The following is a 25,774-nucleotide window of genomic DNA, read 5'->3' on the forward strand; positions in this document are numbered from 1 at the left end:
AGGCCTATATAAATGCAAGTATTGCCATTAGTATAGCTGTTAAAACCAACTAACTAGCACTTGCTGGTTGGGATGAAGGTGCTCAGTACTAACCAGAGATTGTTTGTTTATTTTCCTTCCTTTATATTTCTCATAATTATCCGTGCTTTGCCCACCTCCTGTCAAGGCTGAGCTATCGTCCCACCCTCTTGTACTTGGTCCAAGTGGGAATTCTTCATGTGTAAAACCCACCGAGCTAATGTCAGTTGGCTTTTAACAATGGTGGGCTAGTGGCGAGTGTTTCTCACCATCTTGTTCTCACCCAATGTTCACATTCCAATACTTTACAGTACAAGAGGCTGTGTAGCAGTCTGGAACATAACATAAGGATTAGGAGCAGGAGTCGAGCCTGCTCCGCCATTCAATAAGATCATGGTAGATCTTCGACCTCAAACCCACTTTCCCGCCCAATCTCCATATCCCTCGATTCCTCTCGAGTCCAAAAATCTATCGATCTCGGCCTTGAATATACTCAAAGACTCAGCATTCACAACTCTCAGAGTGAAGAAATTCCTCCTCATCTCAGTCTTAAATGGTCCTGAGACTATGTCCCCTAGTTCTAGATATCCAGCCAAGGGAAACTACTTCTCAGCATCTACCCTGTCAATCCCCCTCAGAATTGTATATGTTTCAATGAGATCACCGCTCATTCTTCTAAACTCCAGAGAGTATAGGCCCAATCTACACAATCTCTCCTCGTAGGACAGCCCTCTCATCCCAGGGATCCATCCACTGAACCTTTGTTGCACCGCCGCCAAGGCAAGTATATCCTTCCTTAGGTGGGATAGATAGATGGAGCAAGATGCTGCAGGGCGGATCCATGCATCTTGGTTTTGCTATCTTATCTGACCTGAAAGGAAACTCTTGCACCTCCTCCATTGGTAAAGTTACCACTGAGGTTTCCTGTATCTTTTCCCCACAACAATTCTTAATTTTCTATAAAGCTCAAATTTCTCCAAGACTGGAATACCTTTTTCTTCTAATAACTGCTCTCACACGCTTGGACAGGAAATGAGAGCAAACCTTTTGCCGAAAAGGTGATCCCTTTCTGAATTTTAGTCTCCAACCCCTCCTCCTCTGTTACAAACATTTTGGTCTATCTTTATATTATCAATATCTCTATAGTTCGTGCTGCTCTGAATGGTCCTCTTTTTGTTCTTTCTATGCCAAAAAAAAACCTTGTTTGACATAATCATCTCAGCCGTGGCTCAGTGGGCAGCACTCTTTGCCTTTGAGTCAGAGGTTGTGAGTTCAAGTCCCGCTCCAGAGACTTGAGCACAAAAATCTAGGCTGACACTCCAGTGCAGTGCTGAGGGAGCGCTGCACTGTCGGAGGTGCCGTCTCTCAGGTGAGATGTTAAACCGAGGCCCTGTCTGTGCTCTCATGGTGGATGTAAATGATCCCATGGTACAATTTCAAAGAAGAGCAGGGGAGTTATCCCCAGTGTCTTGGTCAATATTTATCCTTCAATCAACATCATAGAATCTAGAAACCAAAAATATAATAATAAATAGTCAGCATGGATTTCAAAAGGGAAATATTGCTTGAGCAACCTAATTGAATTTTTTGAAGAGGCAACAGAGCAAGTCGACAAGGGTAATTCAGTAGATGTAATTTATCTGGATTTTCAAAAGGCCTTCAATAAGGTACCACATAATAGATTAATGAATGAGGTCAGAGAATGCAGAGTCAGGGGACAAGTAGCAGAATGGATTGCTGGCTGGCTTCAAGACAGAAAGCAGAGAGTAGGGGTAAAGGGGAGCTATTCCCAGTGGCAGAAGGTGGGTAGTGGTGTTCCACAAGGATCAGCGCTGGGACCGCTGCTGTTCACAATTTATATTAACGATTTAGACTTTGGAATCAAAAACACAATTTCTAAATTTGCGGATGACACCAAATTGGGAGTTGGGTAGTCGATACTGAGGAGGACTGCAACAAATTACAAGAAGACATTAATAAACTTGCAGAATGGGCATATAATTGACAAATTAAATTCAACACAGATAAATGTGAGGTATTACATTTTGGTAAGAAAAATAGGGAGGTCATATATTACTTGGAAAATAAGAATCTAATTGGGGTAGAGGAGCAAAGGGATCTCGGAGTACAAATACACAAATCACAAAGTATCGACTCAGGTTAGCAAGGCCATAAAAAAAGCAAACCAAGCACTAGGGTTTATTTCTAGAGGGATAGAATTGAAAAGTAGAGAAGTTATGTTAAACTTGTATCGAACCTTGGTTAGACCACACTTGGAGCACTGCGTACAGTTCTGGTCGCCATATTATAAAAAGGATATAGAGGCACTGGAGAGGGTGCAGAGAAGATTTACAAGGATGATACCAGAAATGCGAGGGTATACATATCAGGAAAGGGTGAGCAGGCTGGGTCTCTTTTCTCTTGAAAAGAGAAGGCTGAGGGGTGACCTAATAGAGGTCTTTAAAATTATGAAAGGTTTTGATAGAGTGGATAGAGAGAGAATGTTTCCACTTGTGGGGAAGAGTAAAACTAGAGGCCATCAATATAAGATAGTCACCAAGAAATCAAATAAGGAATTCAGAAGAAACTTCTTTACCCAGAGAGTGGTGAGAATGTGGAACTCGTTACCACAGGGAGTGGTTAAAGCAAATAGTATAGATGCATTTAAGGGGCGGTTAGTTAAGCGTATGAGGGAGAAGGGAATAGAGGGTTACGCTGATAGATTTAGATGAGGAAAGACGGGAGGAGGCTCGAGTGGAGCATAAAGGCAGCACGGTGGCATAGTGGTTAGCACTGTTGCCTCACAGCGCCAGGGACCCGGGTTCGAATCCGGCCTCGGGTGACTGTCTGTGTGGAGTTTGCACATTCTCCCCGTGTTTGCGTGGGTTTCCTCCAGGTGCTCCGGTTTCCTCCCACAGTCCAAAGATGTGCGGGTTAGGTTGATTGGCTATGATAAATTGACCCTTAGTGTTAGGGGGATTAAATACGTGGGGTTACGGGGATAGGGTGGGGTATGTGTTGGTGTAGGGGTTACGGGGATCGGGTGGGATATGTGTCGGTGCAGGCTCGATGGGCCGAAATGGCCTCTATCTGCACTGTGGGGTTTCTGTGATTCTGTGATCTGTGATAAACGCCAGCATGGACTGGTTTGGCTGAATGGCCTGTTTCTTTGCCGTATATTTTATGTAATGCTATGTAATCATTAAAAAACCCCAGATTATCTGGTCATTATCACATTGCTGTTTGTGGGAGCTTGCTGTGCACAAATTAGCTGCCGCGTTTCCTGCATTACAACAGTGACTACGCTTCAAAAAGTATTTCATTGGCAGTAAACGCTTTGGGACATCCTGGGTTCGTGAAAGGCGCTATAGAAATGCAAGACTTTCTTTTTCTATCGGTTCTCTACATCATCTCTGTGTTGAAATCAAGACTCATTCCAACGTCCTACACCAACTCATTCTTTCCCAGAACTTCAAAACTATGGACCCGCTTTCTTTCTTGCTGTAATCTCCAGGTTTACTCTTTACTATTACTGGTCTTTACTCATCTTTACTACTCTTTATTCTTTGTGGCGTTCTGTAGTATTGGCAATGGCCCTTAATGCTGGTCTCTCAACAAAGGAAAATCATGGCGAAGGTTTTCTAAACCAGGCTGTCGAGCCTAGTTCTAGCACCCTCAACCATACCTCAGCTGAGGCCAGCTAACATAGCAAAGAAGATAAGAATTAGGAGCAGGAGGAGGCCATTCGGCCCCTCGAGCCTACTCCACCATTCAATAAGATCATGGCCGATTTTCTACCTCAACCCCACTTTCACGCCCGATCCCCATATCACTTGCTTCCCTTAAAGACCAGGGATTGAATGTTGGACTTTTTAATATCTATATAGTTTAGTACTAGACCACACGCACGTAGCAATTGAGCTGTTGGGGTGCCTGATTTGACTCCATTCTTTCTTTAACTCAGTTATGTTATTTCTATTTGTTTTGACATTTTCAAATAAATGGAGCAATGAATTTCAACAACCTTGACATCATTAATCTTGGGGCGTGAGATGCATTTTGTCCTGTAGAGAGGCGTTTTTATACTCTTCGTAAATTTCCTTTCTCTTGTTACAGAGATTCTATTGGCACGAGAACCTTTAAAAGTTGGTGATGGAGGCAACGACTCGAGCAATGAGGAAATCACCAAGCAATAGAAGTCTCCAACTGCTCCAAACCTGCCGGTTGCTACGGGGCTGCCTTTTACTATTAATTATTCCACTTGCGGAAACATGGAAGCAGAATCTTCCCAGACTCAAGCTTTCTCATAAAGGTAACAATCAGAAGGAGGCTGTTGACATGTAGGTCTTGAAGAAAAAAAAGAACCTTTGAGCCGGTATTGTCTGAATGTTTTAGTTTGTTTTGGATACTGAATGCAAGGGCTCACTGCTGGTATTCACAGTATTAAAGGTGAATGTGTTTATTGGGCAACTTTACCACAGGAAGTTTCTGAGAGTTCAGACGGCCTGAGGGTTATTTATAGTTGTGTATTCAAAGAGAAGTCAATGGAAAGGTCCTCGCTGATGTGTTTGTCAGAGAGTCATTCAGTGTCGTGCTGGATTCAATTTAACAGCCATTACACCATGCAATGAAGCAAAGCAGTTTAGTTCTCTGCCCATTGTGCAGCATTTATATTACCGCAAAATGCCAACTGGCAGCAACGCCGACATTGGCACCAGCAGATAATGAGTGAGGCAGCACAGGTGTCTCTGGTGGTAGAGGGCCATCTCGTGCACGAGATCCCCACTGCCGCTGGATGCCCAGCACCACCACAGATGCAGGATGGTGCGTGTCACCAGTATTTTCTGACAAGGTGGATCTGTAACCAGAAAATGAAAGTCATGATTCTTAAACAAGTGCACTGCACAAGCTTAAAATTCATTCATGGGATGTGGGCGTCGCTGGCAAGGCCAGCATTTATTGCCCTTGAGAAGGTGGTGGTGAGCTGCCATCTTGAACCTCTGCAGTCCGTGTGGTGAAGGTGCTCCCACAGTGCTGTTAGGGAGGGAGTTCCAGGATTTTGACCCAGTGACGATGAAGGATCGGCCGATATACTTCCAAGTCAGGACAGTGTGTGACAGTGAGCTACCATCTGAGAGGGCAGTTAAGAGTCAAACACATTGCTGTGGGTTTGAAGTCAAATATAGGCTAGACTGGGTAAGGACAGCATATTTTCTTCCCTCAAGGACATTAGTGAACTGGATGGGTTTTAATGACAATCCAGTAGTTTCATGGTCACCATTACTGATACTAGCTTTTTAATTCCAGATTTATTTAATTAACTGAATTTAAATTCCCCGGCTGCTGTGGTGGGATTTGAACTCATGTCTCATGGATCATTAGACCAGGCCTCTGGATTACTAGCCCAGTGACATAACCACTACGCTACCGCACCCCATGCACAGTTATTTCTGTGTCCACTCTTGCACTCAAATCACAACAACAACAACTTCTATTTATATAGCGCCATTAACGTAGTAAAAATGTCCCACGGCGCTTCACAGGAGCGATTATCAGATAAAGTTAGACATCGAGCCACACTAGGAGATATCAGGGCAGGTGACCAAGAGCTTGGTCAAAGAGGTAGGTTTTAAGGAGCGTCTTAAAGGAGGAGAGAGAGGCGGAGAGGTTTAAGAAGAGAATTCCAGAGCTCGGGGCCCAGGCAGCTGAAGGCACGGCCACCAAAGGTGGAGCTAAAGTCGGGGATGCTCAAGGCCAGAATTGGAGGAGCGCAGAGATCTCAGAGGGTTGTAATTTATCTAAAATAAAATTTAAACGGGGCAAATTGCAGAGTACTGGGAGCTGAGAGATGTAGAGGAAGTGGGCATATGCCCATCATCCTGACTTAGAAGTATATCGCCGATCCTTCATCGTTGCTGGGTCAAAATCCTGGAACTCCCTCCCTAACAGCACTGTGGGAGCACCTTCACCACACGGACTGCAGCGGTTCAAGAAGGTGGCTCACCACCACCTTCTCAAGGGCAATTAGGGATGGGCAATAAATGCTGGCCTTGCCAGTGACGCCCACATCCCATAAACGAATAAATAAAAAAATAAAAAAATGTGCAGAACTGCTTGCATATAAAACAGTTCTTTAAAAAGACACTTACCGTAAAGAACTCAAACATAGTTGAATGTTTACAATCGTATTTTACCAAGAAATGCTGTGCTTATTAATGATTACATGGGTCAGAATTTCTAAAACTTCTTTAACCTGTTCAGCTAGGCAGGCTGCGATTGAATCTAAATGAAAACAAATAGCTGTAGCATCATCTTTTAGCAGAGGTTGCTGATGTGAGCTTGACTCTGTATTTGATGTGGTAAAGGTAGTGTGGAATGAAGAGCAGAGACATTTATCCCTGGTCGAAGATTGGCCCAGAAATTCAGGTCTCCACGGGTGAATACGCACGGGGTACTCACCCGTAGGCCCAATGGAAGTGCCGGTTTCCTGCATGCACTGCGCATGTGCGGGAAACCGGCACTTTCGCTCCCCTGAACGAAGGGGTTCAGAGGTCGAACGTGTGCGCAGGAGGGGCTGCGCGTGCGCATCGAACTTCGGTTCTTTTTAAAGGTTTTCCCGCGAGGGTAAGTCTCCAGAAGTTAGAAATGTAAAAAGCAGTCGCAAGGCCTGCTTTTAACAAGGTAAGTGGTGAATTAATTAAAATAAAACATTTTTTCCACAGGTTTATTATTTTTAAATACTTTAAAGCAAGGTAAGTTTATTTTTAGCCCCGTTAGAAAATAAAATTATTTTTTCAAAAATTTAAATTATTGTTTAAAATAGTTATTTCATGGAATTTATAGTTTATTTAAAAAGTGATTAAAAAAAAATTATTTGAAGATTTAGTGCTGTTTGGGGCCGTAGTATTTATAAGTCTTGACAGCTCTTCCTGTCAGACTTATGAATGAAGCATTCCCTGCTCCGATTGGCTCCCCATGGCCCACATGATCCCAGGGGACGCATCGAACTAACTGCGCCCCTGGGATACGCGAGCACTGCGCGCCGGCAGTTGGAGGAGGCCCAGGATTGGAATCCCACACGGGCGCACAGCTCAACGGCCGGCGCGCTAGGTAAGTGCAAATCGGGGGCTTGCACCTGCGGGAAGCCCCGACCTGAATTTCTGGGCCAATAAATTACAATCGTAGAAGGTTGCAGCACAGAAACAGCAAACTGAGCCCATCAAGTCTGCGCCAGTTTTTTTTTCTCCAAATGAGGCACCGAATCTAATCGTACACTCTCACTTGCTATAAATATGCTGATTGGATCGGACCTCTCATATAATGAGAGTGAATGAAGTGACTACTGCAGGTAAGTTGAAATTCTGTACCTGAATCGGAATAACACTCAGACCAGGTATGCACTTTTCTTAGAAACATAGAAAAATAGGAGCAGGAGTAGGCTATTCGGCCCTTCGAGCCTGCTCCGCCATTCAATATGGGCACGGCTGATCCTCGACCTCAATACCATATTCCCACTCTCTCCCCATACCCCTTGATGCCTTTTGTGTCTAGAAATCTATCTATCTCCTTCTTAAATATATTCAGTGACTTGGCCTCCACAGCCTTCTGTTGTAGAGAATTCCACAGGTTCACCACCCTCTGAGTGAAGAAATTTCTCCTCATCTCAGTCCTAAATGTCCTACCCCGTATCCTGAGACTGTGACCCCTCGTTCTAGACCCCCCAGCCAGGGGAAACATCCTCCCTGCATCCAGTCTGTCTAGCCCTGTCAGAACTTTATACGTTTCAATGAGATCCCCTCTCATTCTTCTAAACTCTAGTGAATACAGGCCTAGTTGACCCAATCTCTCCTCATACGACAGTCCTGCCATCCCAGGAATCAGTCTGGTGAACCTTCGCTGCACTCCCTCTATGGCAAGTATATCCTTTCTTAGGTAAGGAGACCAAAACTGCACACAGTGCTCCAGGTGTGGTCTCACCAAGGCCCTGTATAACTGTAGTAAGACATCATTGCTCCTGTACTCAAATCCTCTTGCAGTGAAGGCCAACATACCATTTGCCTTCTTAACTGCTTGCTGCACCTGCATGTTTGCTTTCAGTGACTGGTGTACAAGGACACCCAGGTTCCTTTGTACATCAGCATTTCCCAATCCAGCACCATTTAAATAATACTCTACCTTTCTGTTTTTCCTACCAAAGTGGATAACTTCACATTTATCCACGTTATACTTGAGGTGCCTTTGGTTTTGAGCCAGCATGCTATTGTGTAAAGTACATATCTGTGTTTCTCAGTCTGTCATTCCGGAGCACATTGTTTAAAGCACGTTTATCTGCGTAGTTGTTTAAAACCTGACATTTCCTCCCCCTATTCATATCCATGCATTGTTAAATGTATAATTAGGGTAATTGCTATGTGAGTGTGTTGCTCAGTACTGTCATATTTTATCTTGCTATAAACATGTAATTAAATATACATAACTAAAGGAGGAAAAGAACGCAATGTGATCATCTCTTCTCCGCTATGGCAGCAGACAGTTTAATATGTACTGAGATTACATAGCATTAACTGCTGCTCACTCAGAATAGACTAGTGGTGATGCATCTTATACCTGTAACTGCCATTAAAGTTGTGCAGCTTCTGCGAAAAAGGAAAAGAGAAAGTTCAAACCATTAGCTCTTTTGATTCGCTTCGTTGCCAATCCAGCACGACTTATTCTTCTTCAGTTTTGAGAGTGGGATATCGAAGAGGTCGCTATGGGAATGGGTGGTTCTGGTGGTGGTGGCAGTGTACAAAGGATTCTGCGTCGGGCCACACCCTGCTTTCGTGCTCCGAGTCCCACTGCTCCGAAACAGTCACAGAGCCATGGGGCGACTTTAACCCGACTCACTCAGCAGAAACCTGGCGGGTGGGGGGTTAAAATCGCCCTGGGCTCTCGCCTGTCCAAAAGCCGCCACGATCGCAACATCTGCAATTTTAACCCACTCTCCTGAGCAGGCAGCGAGGACAGGCGCCCGGAGCCAACAGGGTCCTTCTTTACATAGGCACGTTGTGGCCCGATGACATCATTGAGACCTGACTGTAATTTTAACTCGGGCCCGAGCGGGGAATCCACCTGGAGTTAAAATCGGGGCCAATTCTAGTTTTTAATTGTTCCTGAAACACACTATTGTCAGCCATCCCAGGAGAGAGATTCATTTTAACAATCATTTTTCTCTCGTGGAAAGAGTAATTATGACTTACAGATCAATTTCTTTGAAATAGGTTGCAGGTGGAAGGATCTGTTTGCCATTAAAATAAAGACAAAGGGGGGGGGAAATTGGCTTTCGTCCCCATTGGGCGAAAATGCTAGCACCCCCGTGCCCAAAATTCAATGGTAGCGCCCCAAGCAGGAGGCGGGGCTACTGGAAGGGCTCCCCCTCCCTCTTGGGGCTCTCCCATTAAATATCGCGGTGCTACATGCAGCAGCGTCACGCGTGTCGGTACATAACGCCGCAGCCAGGCCCGGCCGCCAAAACGCCCCCCTGACCTTGTCGGACATATCGTCCGCCGGTAGGCCAGGGGGTGCGAGCCAAGTTTGCGGCCGGGGCGCTGCCACCACTGCTAACCTCCCGCTGAATTTCGTGGGAGGCGTTAGCGGTGCCGCGCCGCACCTGGGCGCTAGTTGCTTTGCACCCCGTTAGCGCCCTCTCGAACGGGAGGCGCAAAGCAACCGAATTTTCTCCCCCAAAAATGCCGGAAATGCTCAGCAGGTTTGTGAACAGCTGTAAAGAAAAAAGACAGAGTAACATATTGGGGCATCAGACCTCCGTCTGCCGTTACTGTCTTGTTAGGCTTGTCTTTACATTGGCATATCTCAATTGCCAACCTGGCAATGGGGCAGCAGCAATAGATTCGCTGTCAGGATTTTCAGTTTGAATCTAGTCAGACATTATTCCATTAGTTAATAATATGATCTCTTGAGTAGACAGCAAGGTTGCTAGCCTCCCATCAGAGTGCAGCAGTTTAGCAAAACCACAAACCATTCTAAATTGTAAGGTTTGCTCTCCATATCCAAGATTTATTTTGAGCTCTTTCACTGCAGAAATGAACAGCATTATTATTTTGTATAATATAAAGGCGTGGAGTGAAGAACAGCCCCTGCCACAACCCTGCATCGTCCACTGACCGTGCACAATCTGCTCTATCCAGGGTGCCCTCTCTTTAATTTCCTGATGGAAAGTTCTGCATAATTAATCCCTGATTCCCCAGAGGTTATCAAAATCAAATTCCCGAGTATTCATCCATCTCCATAATCTCCACTCTGGCCGACGTGTTATTAGAATAACAGGAAGGTAGTTTGAAACGGTAAGTACCTGAGTGAAGTGCTGGAATAGCGATGATAAACTGTGCTCATGTGGAATTCATGGAATAAACAGTATTTAGGAGGAAAGAGGCAAAAATCCGCCTTTATTTTAACATTCATTTCTACTTCCCTCATCGTGTCCCGGGCTGGCTACTGACTAAATGCAGGCTAATGACATTGTACAAGTTGCAATGGTGAAAGAAATAAGGAATCGCAAAGGTCTGAACTTTAAATCCAGTCTGTGTTAATGGAAGATGCCTGTCACAGCTGTTGAAATACCCTGCTCTGGTCAGGCTGCGTGTTTCTGGCTTTCATACAGCTGTCCTCGGGTCCTTGGCCGTTGGTCATTCTCATCTATCATGGACTTCTTGTCAATTTATTTTCCAATGTCATTCTGATTGCAGATAGCAGAGCAAGTGGAAATTCCGAGCCTTGATGAGCACAGGAACAGTTAAGAGCACCTTTTGTTTGCTCAGTAACTGCTGGATGAATTCCTGCAGAGAAAACAAGGATATGAAGGAAATGCGAGGCTGTCATTTCTAGCCTGAAAGCAGGTAGCTCACCTCTGTTATCGGGCCTGCTGTACAATCTACAGATCTGGGGTCAGGCTTACTTTAATGACTTACAGGTCTATCTTTTACATAGTCAGATCAGGGGGTTAGATAAGGTTGTGAAATAGGGAGTTGTGTTGAAAGCTCAGCAGATTCTGGAAGTCCCAAGGCAGAATAAAACTATCGCAGCAGTCTGTTTCTTTAAGACGAGTTAGCATAACAGTTTAAATTGCTTCATCCTGTGTGGAGCTTTCGCAATACATAATAGCTTTCAGCAGAAAATAATTCTGCTCCATCAGGTCTGTCTCAGTTTGTTAAATTTAATCATCCAAATTATTTGTATTACATTGGGTATGCGGCACAGAAACAGGCCATTCGGTCCAACCAGTCCATACCGGTGTTTATGCTCCACTCGAGCCTCCTCCCGTCTTTCCTCATCTAAATCTATCAGAGTAACCCTCTATTCCCTTCTCCCTCATATGTTGTCCAGCCTCCCCTTAAATACATCTATACTATTCGCCTCAACCACTCCCTGTGTTAGCGAGTCCCACATTCTCACCACTTTCAGGGTAAAGAAGTTTCTTCTGAATTCCCTATTGGATTCCTTGGTGACTCTTATATTGATGGCCTCTAGCTTTGTATCTGACTCAAACTGACCAAATTTCATATTTCCTAAAGTAAAGCCCTGCAAATTGGTCATAATCTGGACACAGTCCAAAATGTCTGTTTCTTGATGCAGGAACATAGAAACACAGAAGATAGGAGCAGGAGTAGGCCATTCGGCCCCTCGAGCCTGCTCTGCCATTTATTGAGATCATGGATGATCATCCAAATTCAGTACCCGGTCCCTGTCTTCTCCCCATATCCCTTGATCCCCTTAGCATTAAGAAATATATCTAACTCCTTCTTGAATATATTTAATGAATTGGCCTCAACGGCCTTCTGTGGTAGAGAATTCCACAGGTTCACCACTCTCTGGGTGAAGAAATTCCTCCTCATCTCAGTCCTAAATGGCTTACCCCTTATCCTTAGACTGTGGCCCCTGATTCTGGACTCCCCGGCCATCGGGAACATCCTTCCTGCATCTAGTCTGTCTGAGGTCCTCGCACCGATCCCTGCGGTACCCCACTAGTCACTGCCTGCCACTTGGAAAAAGACCCGTTTATTCCAACTCTTTGCTTCCTGTCTGCCAACCAGTTCTCTATCCAAGTCAGTACCTTACCCCCAATCCCGTGTGCTTTAACTTTACACGTTAATCTCTTATGCGGGACCTTATCGAAAGCCTTCTGAAAGTCCAAATACACCACATCCACTGGAATGCGTGACAGCTTGGCTCAATTGGTAAAACTGCTGCCTCTGGGTCAGAAGATCTTAGCCTGGGAATTCGACAGCGCACCGCCTGATTTTTGGGCGCTAAACACTTTTCCACGCCTGCAGTGTGGCGGGGAGGAAGCACATGTGGATGTGCGCCACCCGCCATATAGGCACAGTCAAAAAGGTAGGTGTCCCGGGTCCATGCCCAAAACAGGCGTTAACTTCTTTACATCTGGAAATCAAGGGCCTGACGCCTGTTTGAGGCCCCTGTGCAAGGTTGGGTGGCCCCGAACGCAGCTGTTGCCAGAACGGTTGGATCAGAAAAAAACAGATCTACACGAGGCCTGACCAACAGTCCCAACCACTGCAGGCGGCCTCCGGAAAGGTAGGATTTGGAGCCTGGAGGTGAAAGAGTGCTCCTCCTGGCTCCACATCCAATCCCTGTCCCCCCCTCCCCAATCCCCATCCCCCCCCTCCCCAATCCCTGTTTTCCCCCCCAATCCCTGTTTCCCCCCCCTCCCCAATCCCCGTCCCCCCTCCCCAATCCCTGTCGCCCCCTCCCCAATCCCCGTCCCCCCTCTTCAATCCCTGTCGCCCCCTCCCCAATCCCCGTCCCCCCCTCCCCAATCCCTGTCCCCCCCTCCCCAATCCCCGTTCCCCCCTCCCCAATCCCTGTCGCCCCCTCCCCAATCCCTGTCGCCCCCTCCCCAATCCCCGTCCCCCCTCCCCAATCCCCGTCCCCCCCCTCCCCAATCCCCGTCCCCCCCTCCCCAATCCCTGTCGCCCCCTCCCCAATCCCCGTCCCCCCCTCCCCAATCCCCGTCCCCCCCCTCCCCAATCCCCGTCCCCCCCTCCCCAATCCCCGTCCCCCCTCCCCAATCCCTGTCCACCCCTCCCCAATCCCTGTCCACCCCTCCCCAATCCCTGTCCACCCCTCCCCAATCCCCCCCCTCCCCAATCCCCCCCCCTCCCCAATCCCCGGCCCCCCTCCCCAATCCCCGGCCGCATTCACCTCCTGATCGCAACCTTAACCCCGCCCCGAACGTCGCCACCGTCCCCTCCCGATTGCCACCCCCCGATTTCCAGGATGTTTAATGTATCTATTGGAGAAAGCTGTAGCGAAGCTGCAACTCACGCAATAGTCTGCACAGCTGCAATAGTGACGCCCTCCGGCATCTCCCTGGGACCAGGCATCGCATTTGGAATGTTAATTGGTGTAATTAATAGTGAATTAGATCATCTTGATCTTCATTTTACCTCAGCTTATCTGGTCCATTCTTTTCTGCTTGAGCCTGGTCCTAATTAACCCAGTGAGCTGAAGGGGGTAGTGTGACAGCTCGCCCCTCCAGGCTATCTTGTTGCCTCCACAGGCTCCTGCTGGAGAGATGAGTTGCTTCTCATCACAACCCCAGGTACCACACCCCGCTTCATCTTTCATGTGGTCATAGTCACAAGGATGTTTTCCTTTACAAACTCAGACAGGTCGGTGGTGAGTCTCTGCATTGAAGCTCCGCTCCACGCGAAGCTGCGGCTAATTGTATAATATTGCCCTGCCTGGTTTATTCTGGGTTTAATTTCCATAATGTGCTGTTTACTGTCTGGTGCTAAAGCATTGGATGCTGTATATTTAGTAACCGTTGACTCTGCAAAATAGTCTTAATGAGACCGCTGTTCCTGCCACCAGCCTCATTGCTGGCAACTTATCCCGTGTCGATGAAATAATAACCTGTTATAATTTAAGGTTGTGTTTGTTTGAAGTTAGTTTGTTCTTAGCTAGCACTGATGGTGGTTAACACACGCACAGTTCTCTTTCTTAGTCCCAGCTGTCTTAAATTATTGCCTGAAATCAGATCACAGTGAAACCTCTGTAATAAACTATAGAATAAAACACATGCTTTGTGTAATCAAATAGCCTGAAATGGCTCCTGATGCACTGAGACTTTGCCTAGTTAAGTAAGATTTCTTTATTTTTCTAATCAGAGTGGAAACCTTTTATTAACACATTCGCAGCAGGTCTATACATCTACAACAGTGCCTGGTTATCTCAGTTATTGAGTAAGCTTGACTACATAACTTTATAATAACACACAACAAGATTTTAAGCCAGAGGGGGAATCGAGCGGGCAAGGCAAGTGTCAAACCCCCTGATGTTGGCAACATGAGGCTCGGTGCTTTTAACTCATGGGCCTCTCCTCTCTGCTGCTAGTCAGTGCCTGCCTGAAAGGGGTAGGAAGTGGCAGCTGGCCAGTGGGTAGGCGGTAGTAATGTTTTGGGTGGCAGGAGGTTGCAGGCCAGGACCTCCATTATGACACCAAATATGAGGAAATTATGGACTCCTTTGTCTCCAAGACCAAGGCCAGCCAGGTGGCATTCTCTGCCTGCTCTGCTCTGTCCCCTGCCCCTCATTCCTCCTTTGTAGTTACCGCCCTATCTCCAGCTCTAACCTTGACATAATATCCTCAGTGAAGCTTATCAACTGTTTCTTTGACCTTTTATAACCTAATTCCTTACAACCAAGTTTTGTCACATCATCAACATTATTGATCTTTCCCCATTCACTGGTACTGTCCTTACCACTTTCAAGACTACTTCATTGCCTCTTTCCTAAAAAAATAACTACCTTTGACCGATCTTTTCCTTCCAACGATCACCCTAACCTGAACCTGCCCTTTCTTACCATGGCCCTTGAATATGTTGTCATTGCCCAACATTTTCCTTCACTCCCTGATTCAATCCCACAAATCCAGTTTCTGACCTGCCCAATACATTGAGACTGGTTGAGTGACCGTCACCAGTGATGTTTTGTTTGTCTGTGACCATGATTTTCTGCCCCTCCTTGCATTGTTTGACTTCCCTGTTGCTTTCGACACTTCCAACCATCCAGTTCTTCTTCATTGCCTCTCCTTCATGGTCCATCTTCATTCAGTTGTTCTATCTTGGTGAGAGATGGGAATGAAACCATGTCAGCCACTTTATGTCCTCATAGTTTCTCCCCAATGCCTGAACCTGTGGGGATGCCCCCAGGTGTCAGTCCCCCTATTTATCATCATCCGTGACATTAGCTGCAAATACGGGATCAGATATCATGCTGCTATTTCTACTTTCCACCTTCACTGCTGACTGCGAGCTGTCATTGTTCTATTTGACTCTTTCTCCAACATCAAGGTCTGGATGAGTGGTGTTTTTCTTCTTTTCAAAATGGGAAAAATTTCTTCCAGCTCAATGTTACCAAAACCAAAACCATCCTTCTCACTTTCAGCACCTCTGTCAACATCCCTGTTGTCCATCCAGGCTGGATCCAGGAGGCCCACAATCGTAATTTGACCTTGAGCTGACCTTTCTATTCCACATTTGGTCAGTTTTTCAAGCTGCATTTTTCCACTTTGAAAATATTGTCCATTTACCTCCTTAATTGCCCTCCACTGAAACACTAATCCATTCCTTCATCACATCAGGAATCGAATTCTTAAATGACATCCTGACCAGCCTTTTCTCATTCCCCCTTTGCAACCTTCAATTAATCTCAAACTCTGTGGATTGAGTCCTTTCATGTGCCACATCACAAACCCCTTTCATCCTCTCCTTGCCAAATTCCACTGGTTCCACACCATTAACTTCAAAGTCTTTGTCCCCCAGTTAGAAATGATTCTTTGGCTTGTCCCCTTTCTATCTGTGTGATGTCCTCCATTCACATGGTCCAACATGTAGCTTCTGCTCTTGTAGCTCTGGATTGCTCTTTATTCCTCACTTGCTCTACTCTACCATAAATTGGCTGATCTTTCAGTCATTAAAATGCCCCTGTCCTCTGCAGCTCTCTCCTTAAGTCACTCTGTCTTGCCCCTTCTCTCACTTCCCTTTAAAAGCCTCTTTAAAAACCTATCTCTTCAATTGTGCTTTCAGTACCTTACCCCATTTTCTTTGTCCTCATTTGATGTTCTCGATCTCCTCACTGTGCACTGTGATGGTTTCCCATAGGAAGGCCATTATACGAATGTAAGTTGTTGCTGCCAAACCTTTCCACCCTTAAACCCCCATTTCTAGTTAAATGTTTCCATTGTTCTGATTTGAATATATGATAGCTCTTGTAGTGGTTCCTGTTTTACCTTTAGCGATGGAGTAGGTAACTGTCAATCATACGTGATATACACCTATGCTTAACATTCGACAAATGTTAGAGGATATAACAACAACAACTTGTATTTATATAGTGCCTTTACTGTAGTAAAATGTCCCAAGGCGCTTCACAGGAGTATTATGAGACAAAAAATTTGATGGCGAGCCACATAAGATGTTAGGGCAGATGACCAAAAGCTTGGTCAAAGAGGTAGGTTTTAAGGAGCGTCTTCAAGTAGGAGAGAGATATAGCGAGGCGGAGAGGTTCAGGGAAGGAATTCTAGAGCTTAGGGCCTCGGCAGCTGAAGGCACGGCCACCAAAGGTTGAGCAATTATAATCAGGGATGCTCGAGGGCAGAATTTGAGGAACGCAGATGTCTGGGTGGGGGGGGTGGCGGGGCGGGGGTTGTGGAGGTTAGAGATATAGCATGAACTCCTATTAACACCTATCCTGAATGTTACGTGGCAGATTGAGATATAAATATACAAATGCACATGATATGAAAGATTTGCTTTTGGGAAAAGAAAATGTGAGTTGCTCTGGCAGTGAATGTTGAATAGTTTGAATCTGAAGATGAAATGAAAAATCCAAAAATAATAAAGGGAAAGTTAACAAGAGTGAGAAAAGACTGAGGAGGAGGAATTAATACAATCAAATAGTAGACACGGTAAATAGTACAGCTGTAATCAAATGTGCACATGGTAAATTGTAATGAAAACATTAGCCAACCTATAAGTCACAAGTAGATTGTTAAAGATAATTTGGAATTCTCTACCCCAGAGGGCTGTGGTTGCTCAGTCGTTGAGTATATTCAAGGCTGAGATCGATTCGATTTTTGGACCAAGGGATATGGGGATCGCGCGGGAAAGTGGGGTTGAGGTCAAAGATCAGCCATGATCTCATTGAATGGCAGAGCAGGCTCGAGGGGCTGTATGGCCGACTCCTGGCTCCTAGTTCTTATGTTCTTATGTTAGATAAGAAGCTGAGGTGCCTCATTTTAACATACAGAATATTACAAATGTTTAATATGATTCCCTTTGGGTTACTTTTTAAAATTTTGACAGTTTTACTTCACTAACATTAAATAAATGTCCTCTCATTTTTACACTGAACATTTATCTGTTATCGGATTCTAAATGCAGAAAGGCTATCGTAAGTACGCCACAGTTCATTTCTTCTCCTGTATTCGCTATACTTCAGTGAGTTCAATGATTCTTTTCCCATCGTTATATCATTAGTTATGCTTACTACACGCCACTCCCATCTAAGTATTTTAACCCCAGTGACAGTTTCAAAACTTCAGTAACATGTAGGTGATTCATTTATTGAATCATAACAATTTTAGTTATTATAGAAGGATTTAATTACATTTTCCTAATAATGACGCTGGGCATTGGGTTACATCCTCCTTCATTCCTGCACCTGACTTATGAGAAGTTAAAGTATGACCAATCCCTGTTCCTTTACTACCAGCGTGTCGTGTCACTAATGTTTCTTCCATAAGCACATCAACCAGGAATTTGTGCTGGGTACGAACAGCGAGAGAACAGCGTTCGCTGTTACTACCCCTCCGAAGCTGACCGCAACTCGAGGATATAGTGCGCGCGCATCCCAACACGGAAATCCTGAAGTTGCGGTCAGTCCGTCATGGCTCGGACACTGGCTGCACTGTGACCCCTCCCACACCCAACAACAGAGCTGCCAATCAGTGAAATCAGCAAAACTGACAAACTTGGGCTTTTCGCGCTAATATCGCTGTTAAACACCCCATTAAGTGTTAGACCTTGTTGGATTAGGTGTAACTGGGGTTTTTAACAGTGCATTGATGCTAAACAAAGGATATGGCCCCAAAAAACTCATGTTAATTTTGTGGAGAGTCAAATTTATCCATTTTAATAAAAATTACAATTTTTAAGAAACTTAAATTTTTTTTTGAAAGTTTGTTCATCTTTATTTCAGGTTTACCTTTTCCCCGTGTGAGAGCCCCAATCTTTGTTTGGCTCTCTGTAACATTTTTAAAAATTTAGAATCAAAGGAGCTTCTTCACATCCTGGTTCCCGGTCTTTGAGAACTCTGCATTGTGATTGGCTGCTCAGACAGCTTGTTGACGTCACAGCAGCACACGTTAGGGATTCCCCATTAACTCACGCTGATCTAACTGAACGTCGGAAAAGCCAAACTGCTCGCCACAGAGATTGCGAGATCTTTGTGGGAAGCTTACTTCGGGGCCAGTGACGAGCGTCTTGCTTCACCGCTGACTGCAAATTCCAGGCCAGTATTTTCTCTGTTCAAACCTATATAGCAATACACCCTACTCCCGATAATTCAAAGTCATTGTTTGTGCTAAAAAATGGAATTATGCAATCATTTGAATTACGCAACACGGTAATTTAGTGCTAATAAAATTTGAAATATCAGATCATTTTGAATTAAGTAACTTTGAATTAAGAGGAGTAGACTGTAAAACAATCTGAAATAAGAGACTAACTCAAAAACATTTTTTTCCCCCTAATTGTCTCCCCTTTCCCTTCCGTTCTCCCCTCAAAATGCTGACGTGTCCTCATCTGACAACCACACAAAAGCACTTTGCATCAGGAGCCATTGAATGGTGATCAGAGATGGGAATTGAGCTCATTTTTATCCCCTCCCCAGTCCAGGGGTGCGGAGGTCAATTGGCGCACTCTTACAGCCACCCTCGATAACGCAGTACAGACCAGGGAATTAACCTGGGACCTTCTGGCTGTGTGACTTCGTGCCACACCACGCTCAGCCAGTGAAGGGGTAAAAAAAAAAACCATCTGATGCTTAAATTGAATAGTCATCATCTCAATAAGTTATATCTATAATGACTACATCAGTGATAAAACTATTCAGTAGAGTTGGAAGCTTAGGTGTCTGACTGCTTCGAGAAAATGTGGGCAATTTCACATTGGAAGAAATGGCCAGTGGCAGAAGTGAATAATCTGAATGCAGCTGCCTACTTACTGCTGTTCCACAGTGATGCTGACTATGTCGTCATCCTCCGTATTACCAATATATTAGGACTGTCCCCGCAATGAGGTGGAAAAACAGACTGCCATTGCAAATAGTGAACCTTCCACAGGAGGACACATTCAAACAATGGCTCCTCGCTCGTATGTTTATGTTTGCACCTTTTTCCTTTATTATGCAGACAGATTCTCTCGCTGTCTGCCATTCTTAGAATGAGGAACGATTGTGCATGCAACCATCTGCTTATAGTATTGGCCACACAGCAAACAAAAAAGCGTTCGTGACTGCCAGAAATACTGCAAGGCCGTAATTATTCTACTGGTTTCACACAAGCACCTGCTCAGACTAATGAGGACCCGGCAGACTGAAGTTATACTGCTGAATCTGCATGCTCTCTAGTCGGGAAAGCAGAGTTCACTGGCACTGCCAATTAAATATTAATATTAAGAGCTGGTGAGACAGCCAGTATGATGGGAATTACATACCTGACAATTGCATATGGGCTGTACACGTTGCCCATTTGTACAGGTTTCCTGTGGTCACTGAAATTCCTGAGGGCCATGTACCTTTAACAATCAGGAAGAACAGTAATATTTTCATATACACTCATACCAGCCTACATTTTAGCATGGTTTAAAATGTTGTTACCTTAGGAGAACAACACAATGGACTGCATCAAAATTATTTTTGATGTCTTTTTAATTCCTTGGGTTTGCCTTGCACATAAGAACGTAAGAACAGAAGAATTAGGCCCCTCAAGCCTGCCCCGCCATTCAATAAGATCATGGCTGATCTTCGACCTCAACTCCATTTTCCTGCCTGATCCCCATATCCCTGGGTTCCCTTAGTATCCAAAAATCTATCAATCTCTATCCTGAATATACTCAACGACTGAGCCTCCACAGCCCTCTGGGGTGGAGAATTCCAAAGATTCACCATCCTCTGAGTGAAGAAATTCCTCCTCATCTCAGTCCTAAATGGCCGACCCCTTATCCTGAGACTGTGACCCCTGGTTCTAGACTCTCCAGCCAGGGGGAAACAACCTCTCAGCATCTACTCTGTCAATCCCCCTCAGAATCTTGTATGTTTCAATGAGAGGAATGGACCAAGTGCTAGAAAATGGGATTAGAATAGATAGGGCTTGATGGCCGGCGCAGACACGATGGGCCGAAGGGCCTCTTTCTGTGTTGTATGACTCTATGAATGGAGGATTGCCTGCTGTTGCTGTGCCATTAAATTTTAAGGTTCACACTGCCAGCTCCACGGCAGCTCTTTATTAACATTAAATAAAGCTGAATTAGTGGTGAGACTATCTCCCAGAGCTGGTCTCCCTCTGCTTTGCAAAATGTGAAACAGCATCACAAGAAGAAAGCCACTTCACATCAACATTAAATGGGCGGAAAAACTGGGCTGCATTGGCTGCAATGAGGCTTTTGGAACATACAGTTAACGGGTTGAGTAATGGTCTCATTCTTTTAGAATATGGAAAGCAAATCTAAATTGTAGTTATGAGAAGAATCTCTTCAAATGACCAATCACAGAATGACTATCACAGCTTTTCAGTATTATGTACCAGGAGCTGCGAGATCACTAGCTCCGATATCACGAGCTCCTTCACTAAAATATAACCCAAAATATACTCCCTCAAATGAATAAAGACCCTTTTGTAAATATACTTTTTGTATGTGCTTCTTCAGAATTGTGTTAATGGGGCTGAGGTGTCCGACTGTGTCTGTGCAAAATAAATAAATAAACATACTGCAATCAAGGAATGCTTTTTAGCAAGTCTTAAAAGGACTCCGATATTATGATAGCCCTTGCCCATGGATGTAGTGACACATCCTCCAGTGATGAAATGCAGTGAGCAGACAAGTGAAACCTATTTTTGGACCGTTTTCTTCCCACAGACAATGAAACAAAACCTGGCAGTGCTCACCTTTTACAATTTAAAGTCACACCATCAGCAGGCGTTCCACAATGTGAGTGCAGGACTAACTCGAGGGATTCAAAACTCAGTTTGATACAGTCCCTTGTGTTGTTCTCCCACGATAACAGCATTTACAACCATGCTGAAATGTATGCTGGTATGAGTTTATAAGAAAATATTTTTGTTCTCCCTGATTGAAATACCTGAGGGCTATGAACCATTACCGGTGACTGCAGGCACAGTGAATTTAAAGTGTAGATAGTACGTTTACTGTCTGCTTCATTTAGAACTTTGCCTGTAGCTGTGGGAGAGACCACAACAGCATTATATAGGCTCCACTGCTGGCTGTAGTCTGTTAGCTTTCCAGCTTATCTGTATCAAACATTCCATCCATCATTGAGATGGAAGCTTTAGCCTCTGGCTTCTGATAGCACCACCTACTATCCCAGTTACCTGTAGGGTGTCATACGCAGCTCTGACAAAGAACTCCCTGCACGCCTGGAAGCAGAAACCTTCATAAGATCACAGGCACAGTTAATTAAGCAGTGCTCCATTTTATTTTCACCAAACTACCATAAAATTTAACACCATCAAGTGCCTGCTTTAATAATCTTTATATTTGAGCTCCCTATTGATATCATTAGTTTACGAAGCACTTACTGTTCTCCCCGTCATGTGGCATTAGGAGTAGAGGGTGAACTGGGCCTGCACCGTAAGCTTTATTTGCCTGTTATTAGGGCTGGACATGTCACATGGAGTATTTTCCTTTCTGTAGAGTCCCTGAATCTTGATGAAGCCAATGTGTTTCAGGGAAGTGTTCTCCACCGATCTGTGTCATGTCTATTTTCTTGGTAATTAATGAATCACCGGCAGAACTGCAGACTCAGAAATTACATGTTTCAAAACTAAATGTCCCCCCATTTTCATCAGAAGAGTTTGGGAGGCTGTGCCAGGCCAGACAGCAAGCACCGACAGACAGAACGGAGAGAAGACCTGGTCCCAGAGAAAGAAAGACCTGCATTTCTCCAGCGCCTTTCACGACCACCGGACGTCCCAAAGCGCTTTACAGCCAATGAAGTACTTTTGAAGTGTGGTCACTGTTGTAATGTAGGAAACACGGCAGCTAATTTGCGCACAACAAGCTCCCACAAACAGCAATGTGATAATGACCAGATAATCTGTTTCAGTGATGTTGATTGAGGGATAAATATTGGCCCCAGGACACCGGAAATAATTCCCCTGCTCTTCTTTGAAATAGTCCCATGGGATCTTTTACGTCCACCTGCAAGAGCAGGCAGTGCCTCAGAGACACCACCGACAGTGCGGCGTTCCCTTGGTACTGCATTGGAGAGTCGGCCTAGATTTTTGTGCTCAAGTCTCTGGAGTGAGACTTTGAACCCGCAAACTTGTGACTCAGGCCTTTGACAATGCTACACTGGAACCCACCACTGTGGTGGGATGGTGTGTGTGTGTTGGGCGAGGTGTGGGGGCATGGTGTGTGTGTGTGGGGGGTGGGGGGTCGGCGGCGGGGTGTGTGTGTGTGTGGTGGGGTGAGGGGCGGGGTGTGGGGGCGTGGTGTGTGTGTGTGTGGGGTGGGGGGTCGGCGGCGGGGTGTGTGTGTGTGTGGTGGGGTGAGGGGCGGGGTGTGGGGGGTGGGGGGTAGGAGGGAGAACTGTTCAGAATGGCTCCGGCTCTGCTTCTGGGGCAATGCCCTATATCTGATCAATAATTCCCAACAATAGCAGGGATGCGATTGTCGCCGCACTACTAATGAAACTGTGGTCATTAATCCAATGTTTCGATGTGCTGAACCACCTGGGTACGAGGCATCTAGGCACAGACTCGATGGGCCGAACGGCCTCTTTCTGTGCTGTACTATTCTATGATTCTATGAAATGAAAGATCCCCACTAATCTTCATAAGTAACAGCAAGTTAACAATTTGTAGAATAGCAAAATACTGCAGATGCTGGAAATCCAAAATAACAACAGAGAATGCTGGAAAAACTCAGCAGGTCAGGCAACATCCGTGGAGAGAAATTTGAGTTGACGTTTCGGGTTGAAACCCTTCTTCAAAACTGGAAAGAAAATAAAAAGATCGAAGGCAAAGCTGCGATCGAACAAAAGAAGAAAAGGAGACAATCGAGTTCAATAATTTCAGATCATAACCTCGGCCTCTTTTTCCTTTTAATTTTTGAATTAATTTAAATTTAAATTATTGAACTCGATTGTCTCCTTTTCTTCTTTTGTTCAATCGCAGCTTTGCCTTCGATCTTTTTATTTTCTTTCCAGTTTTGAAGAAGGGTTTCAACCCGAAACGTCAACTCAAATTTCTCTCCACGGATGTTGCCTGACCTGCTGAGTTTTTCCAGCATTCTCTGTTGTTATTTTTAACAATTTGTAGAGGTCATTGCAGACTGACACTAACCGCTTAATAATGAAGTAATAAACCCTTGTTCGAGCCCCAACACATGGTAGCTTGTTCCTCAGGTTGTACTACATTTAGACAGATTTAAAGATGCAAAAAATATCTAAACAATGACTGAAGTATAAACCTAAACTGGACATGACACTAGAACTAACCTTACTTTCAGTAATTTCTTTCAAAATGTACTGACTCACATCTATCTTTTAAAATTATACTTTTAATTACAGTGGCCCCATTTAAATCTCTTTGTCATTACCTTATTACCGAGTCTCATTTCCTTTCTCGACAGCCCATCCATTGATCAGATGCCACCCTTTTACTTCCAGTCCCACCTATTATCATTTCCTTTAGTTCGATCTGTCAGACACGCATGTGGTTTATTGTAATCATCTTGTCGCTTCCGATTAACTCTGCATCAAGGAACATGAAAAGACGTTTGATTGGGAGTCTTTTTAAAGCGTTAATTGTGGTTATTAGTGAGGGATTATCGCATTTTGCTCATCATTTGAAGACTCTCGAGGCTTGTGAGGAAATTGAGTTTGCCAATGAAAAGCATCGGCACATAAGCAGGGTATCAGCTGTCAGCAGTTTGTCTCAGGTTGGCAGCACTCTCACCTCGGGGTTAGAAGGCTGTGGGTTCAAACCACATCCCAGGACCGGGCCTCATAGTTCAGACTGTAGTGCAGTACTGAGGGAGTGCTGCATTGTCAGACGTGCCAGGCTTCAGGTGAGACGTTAAACTGGGGGCTGCCTGCCTAATCGGTGATGCTAATGATCCCATGGCACGACTTTTTTTTTAATTTAATGTGTGACAAGTGTTTAATGCTGTGTTTATTTATAGAGGGATAGAATTGAAAAATAATGAAGTTATGCTAAACTTGTATCGAACCTTGGTTAGACCACACTTGGAGTACTGCGTACAGTTCTGGTCACCATATTATAAAAAGGATATAGAGGCACTGGAGAGGGTGCAGAGAAGATTTACAAGGATGTTACCAGAAATTCGAGGGTTTACATATCAGGAAAGGATGAACAGGCTGGGTCTCTTCTCTTGAAAAAAGGCTGAGGGGTGACCTAATAGAGGTCTTTAAAATTATGAAAGGTTTTGATAGAGTGGATACAGAGATAATGGGGTCGATTTTCGTGGAGCCGTCAGGCGGGGTTTCAGGCGTGTGGGGGAGGGGGGGAAATCCCGATTTCGGGGGTCCTGACACCATCCCGCCCAAAACCCCACTCCATGCAACTTTCAGAGGCAGCGGGTACCCGCCCCGCACTGGGACCCACCGACCCCAGGCGGGAAGGGATTAGTGCCAATTAACTGCGTGTGGGTTTCCCGATGGCTCCAAACCACGCCAGGTTAGAGCAGGTGGGCCGTCGGGTTGAAGGAGTTAGAGGGGTCGCGAAGTCGGCGCTCAGGTGATTGATGGGTGCATGAGTGTAAAGGTAAGTGTGTTTGGTGTGTCTAAAGTGTGTAAAGAACTTTTACTTATCTGTACTTACCTTCACAGCCTTTCTTCCTGTAGCCGTCAGGAGCCCATCACTCACCCGGCACTTAAAGCTGAACGACTGCGATCTGTGAAAAGTGACAGCCTTCAGCTTTGAGTGCCAACGTGAGTTCTAACTGAGTCTGTGCAGAAGGACTGATGTCAGAACTCAGACTGTCAGTGCTTCACATCTTCAAACAGCTGTGAAACGCTGATCTTTCATCTGTCAAAAACTCTTGACAGATGAAATTGCAATCTGTGATGTCACCTGTTGCCGAGTGGCCCTTAATTGGCCTGCTGAGCCCACTGGGCGGGCTCAACAAGGTCAATCAAGGAAAAATCGCACGGATTGGCCGGACGTCGATGTAGGCGGGACTAAAACCCGAAAGTTGTAGATCCGCCTTCTTCCCGACAGCTTCGGGAAAATCGACCCCAATGTTTCCACTTGTGGGGAAGAGCATAACTAGAGGCCATCAATATAAGATAGTCACTAATAAATCCAATAGGGAATTCAGAAGAAATTTCTTTGCCCAGAGAGTGGTGAGGATGTGGAACTCGCTGCCACAGGGAGTGGGTGAGGCGAATAGTATCGATGTATTTAAGGGGA

General features: G+C 45.1%; 1 protein-coding gene across 2 annotated transcripts in view; it reads left to right on the top strand.

Moving 5' to 3' along the window:
* The window catches only part of sema3d (sema domain, immunoglobulin domain (Ig), short basic domain, secreted, (semaphorin) 3D), a 428,206-nt gene that overhangs the window by 100,520 nt on the left and 301,912 nt on the right, over positions 1 to 25,774 (top strand). For both annotated transcript variants that reach the window (XM_086010839.1, XM_086010838.1), the window contains exon 2: positions 4,135 to 4,330. In XM_086010839.1, coding sequence (XP_085866965.1) covers positions 4,171 to 4,330 — 160 coding nt within the window. In that variant the 5' untranslated portion in view covers positions 4,135 to 4,170. The remainder of the gene's footprint in view (positions 1 to 4,134; positions 4,331 to 25,774) is intronic.

The sequence above is a fragment of the Somniosus microcephalus genome, chromosome 17 (assembly GCF_052327205.1).
Source record: "Somniosus microcephalus isolate GS21.2 chromosome 17, FLI_Smic_1.0, whole genome shotgun sequence".
Taxonomy (NCBI): Eukaryota; Metazoa; Chordata; class Chondrichthyes; order Squaliformes; family Somniosidae; genus Somniosus; species Somniosus microcephalus.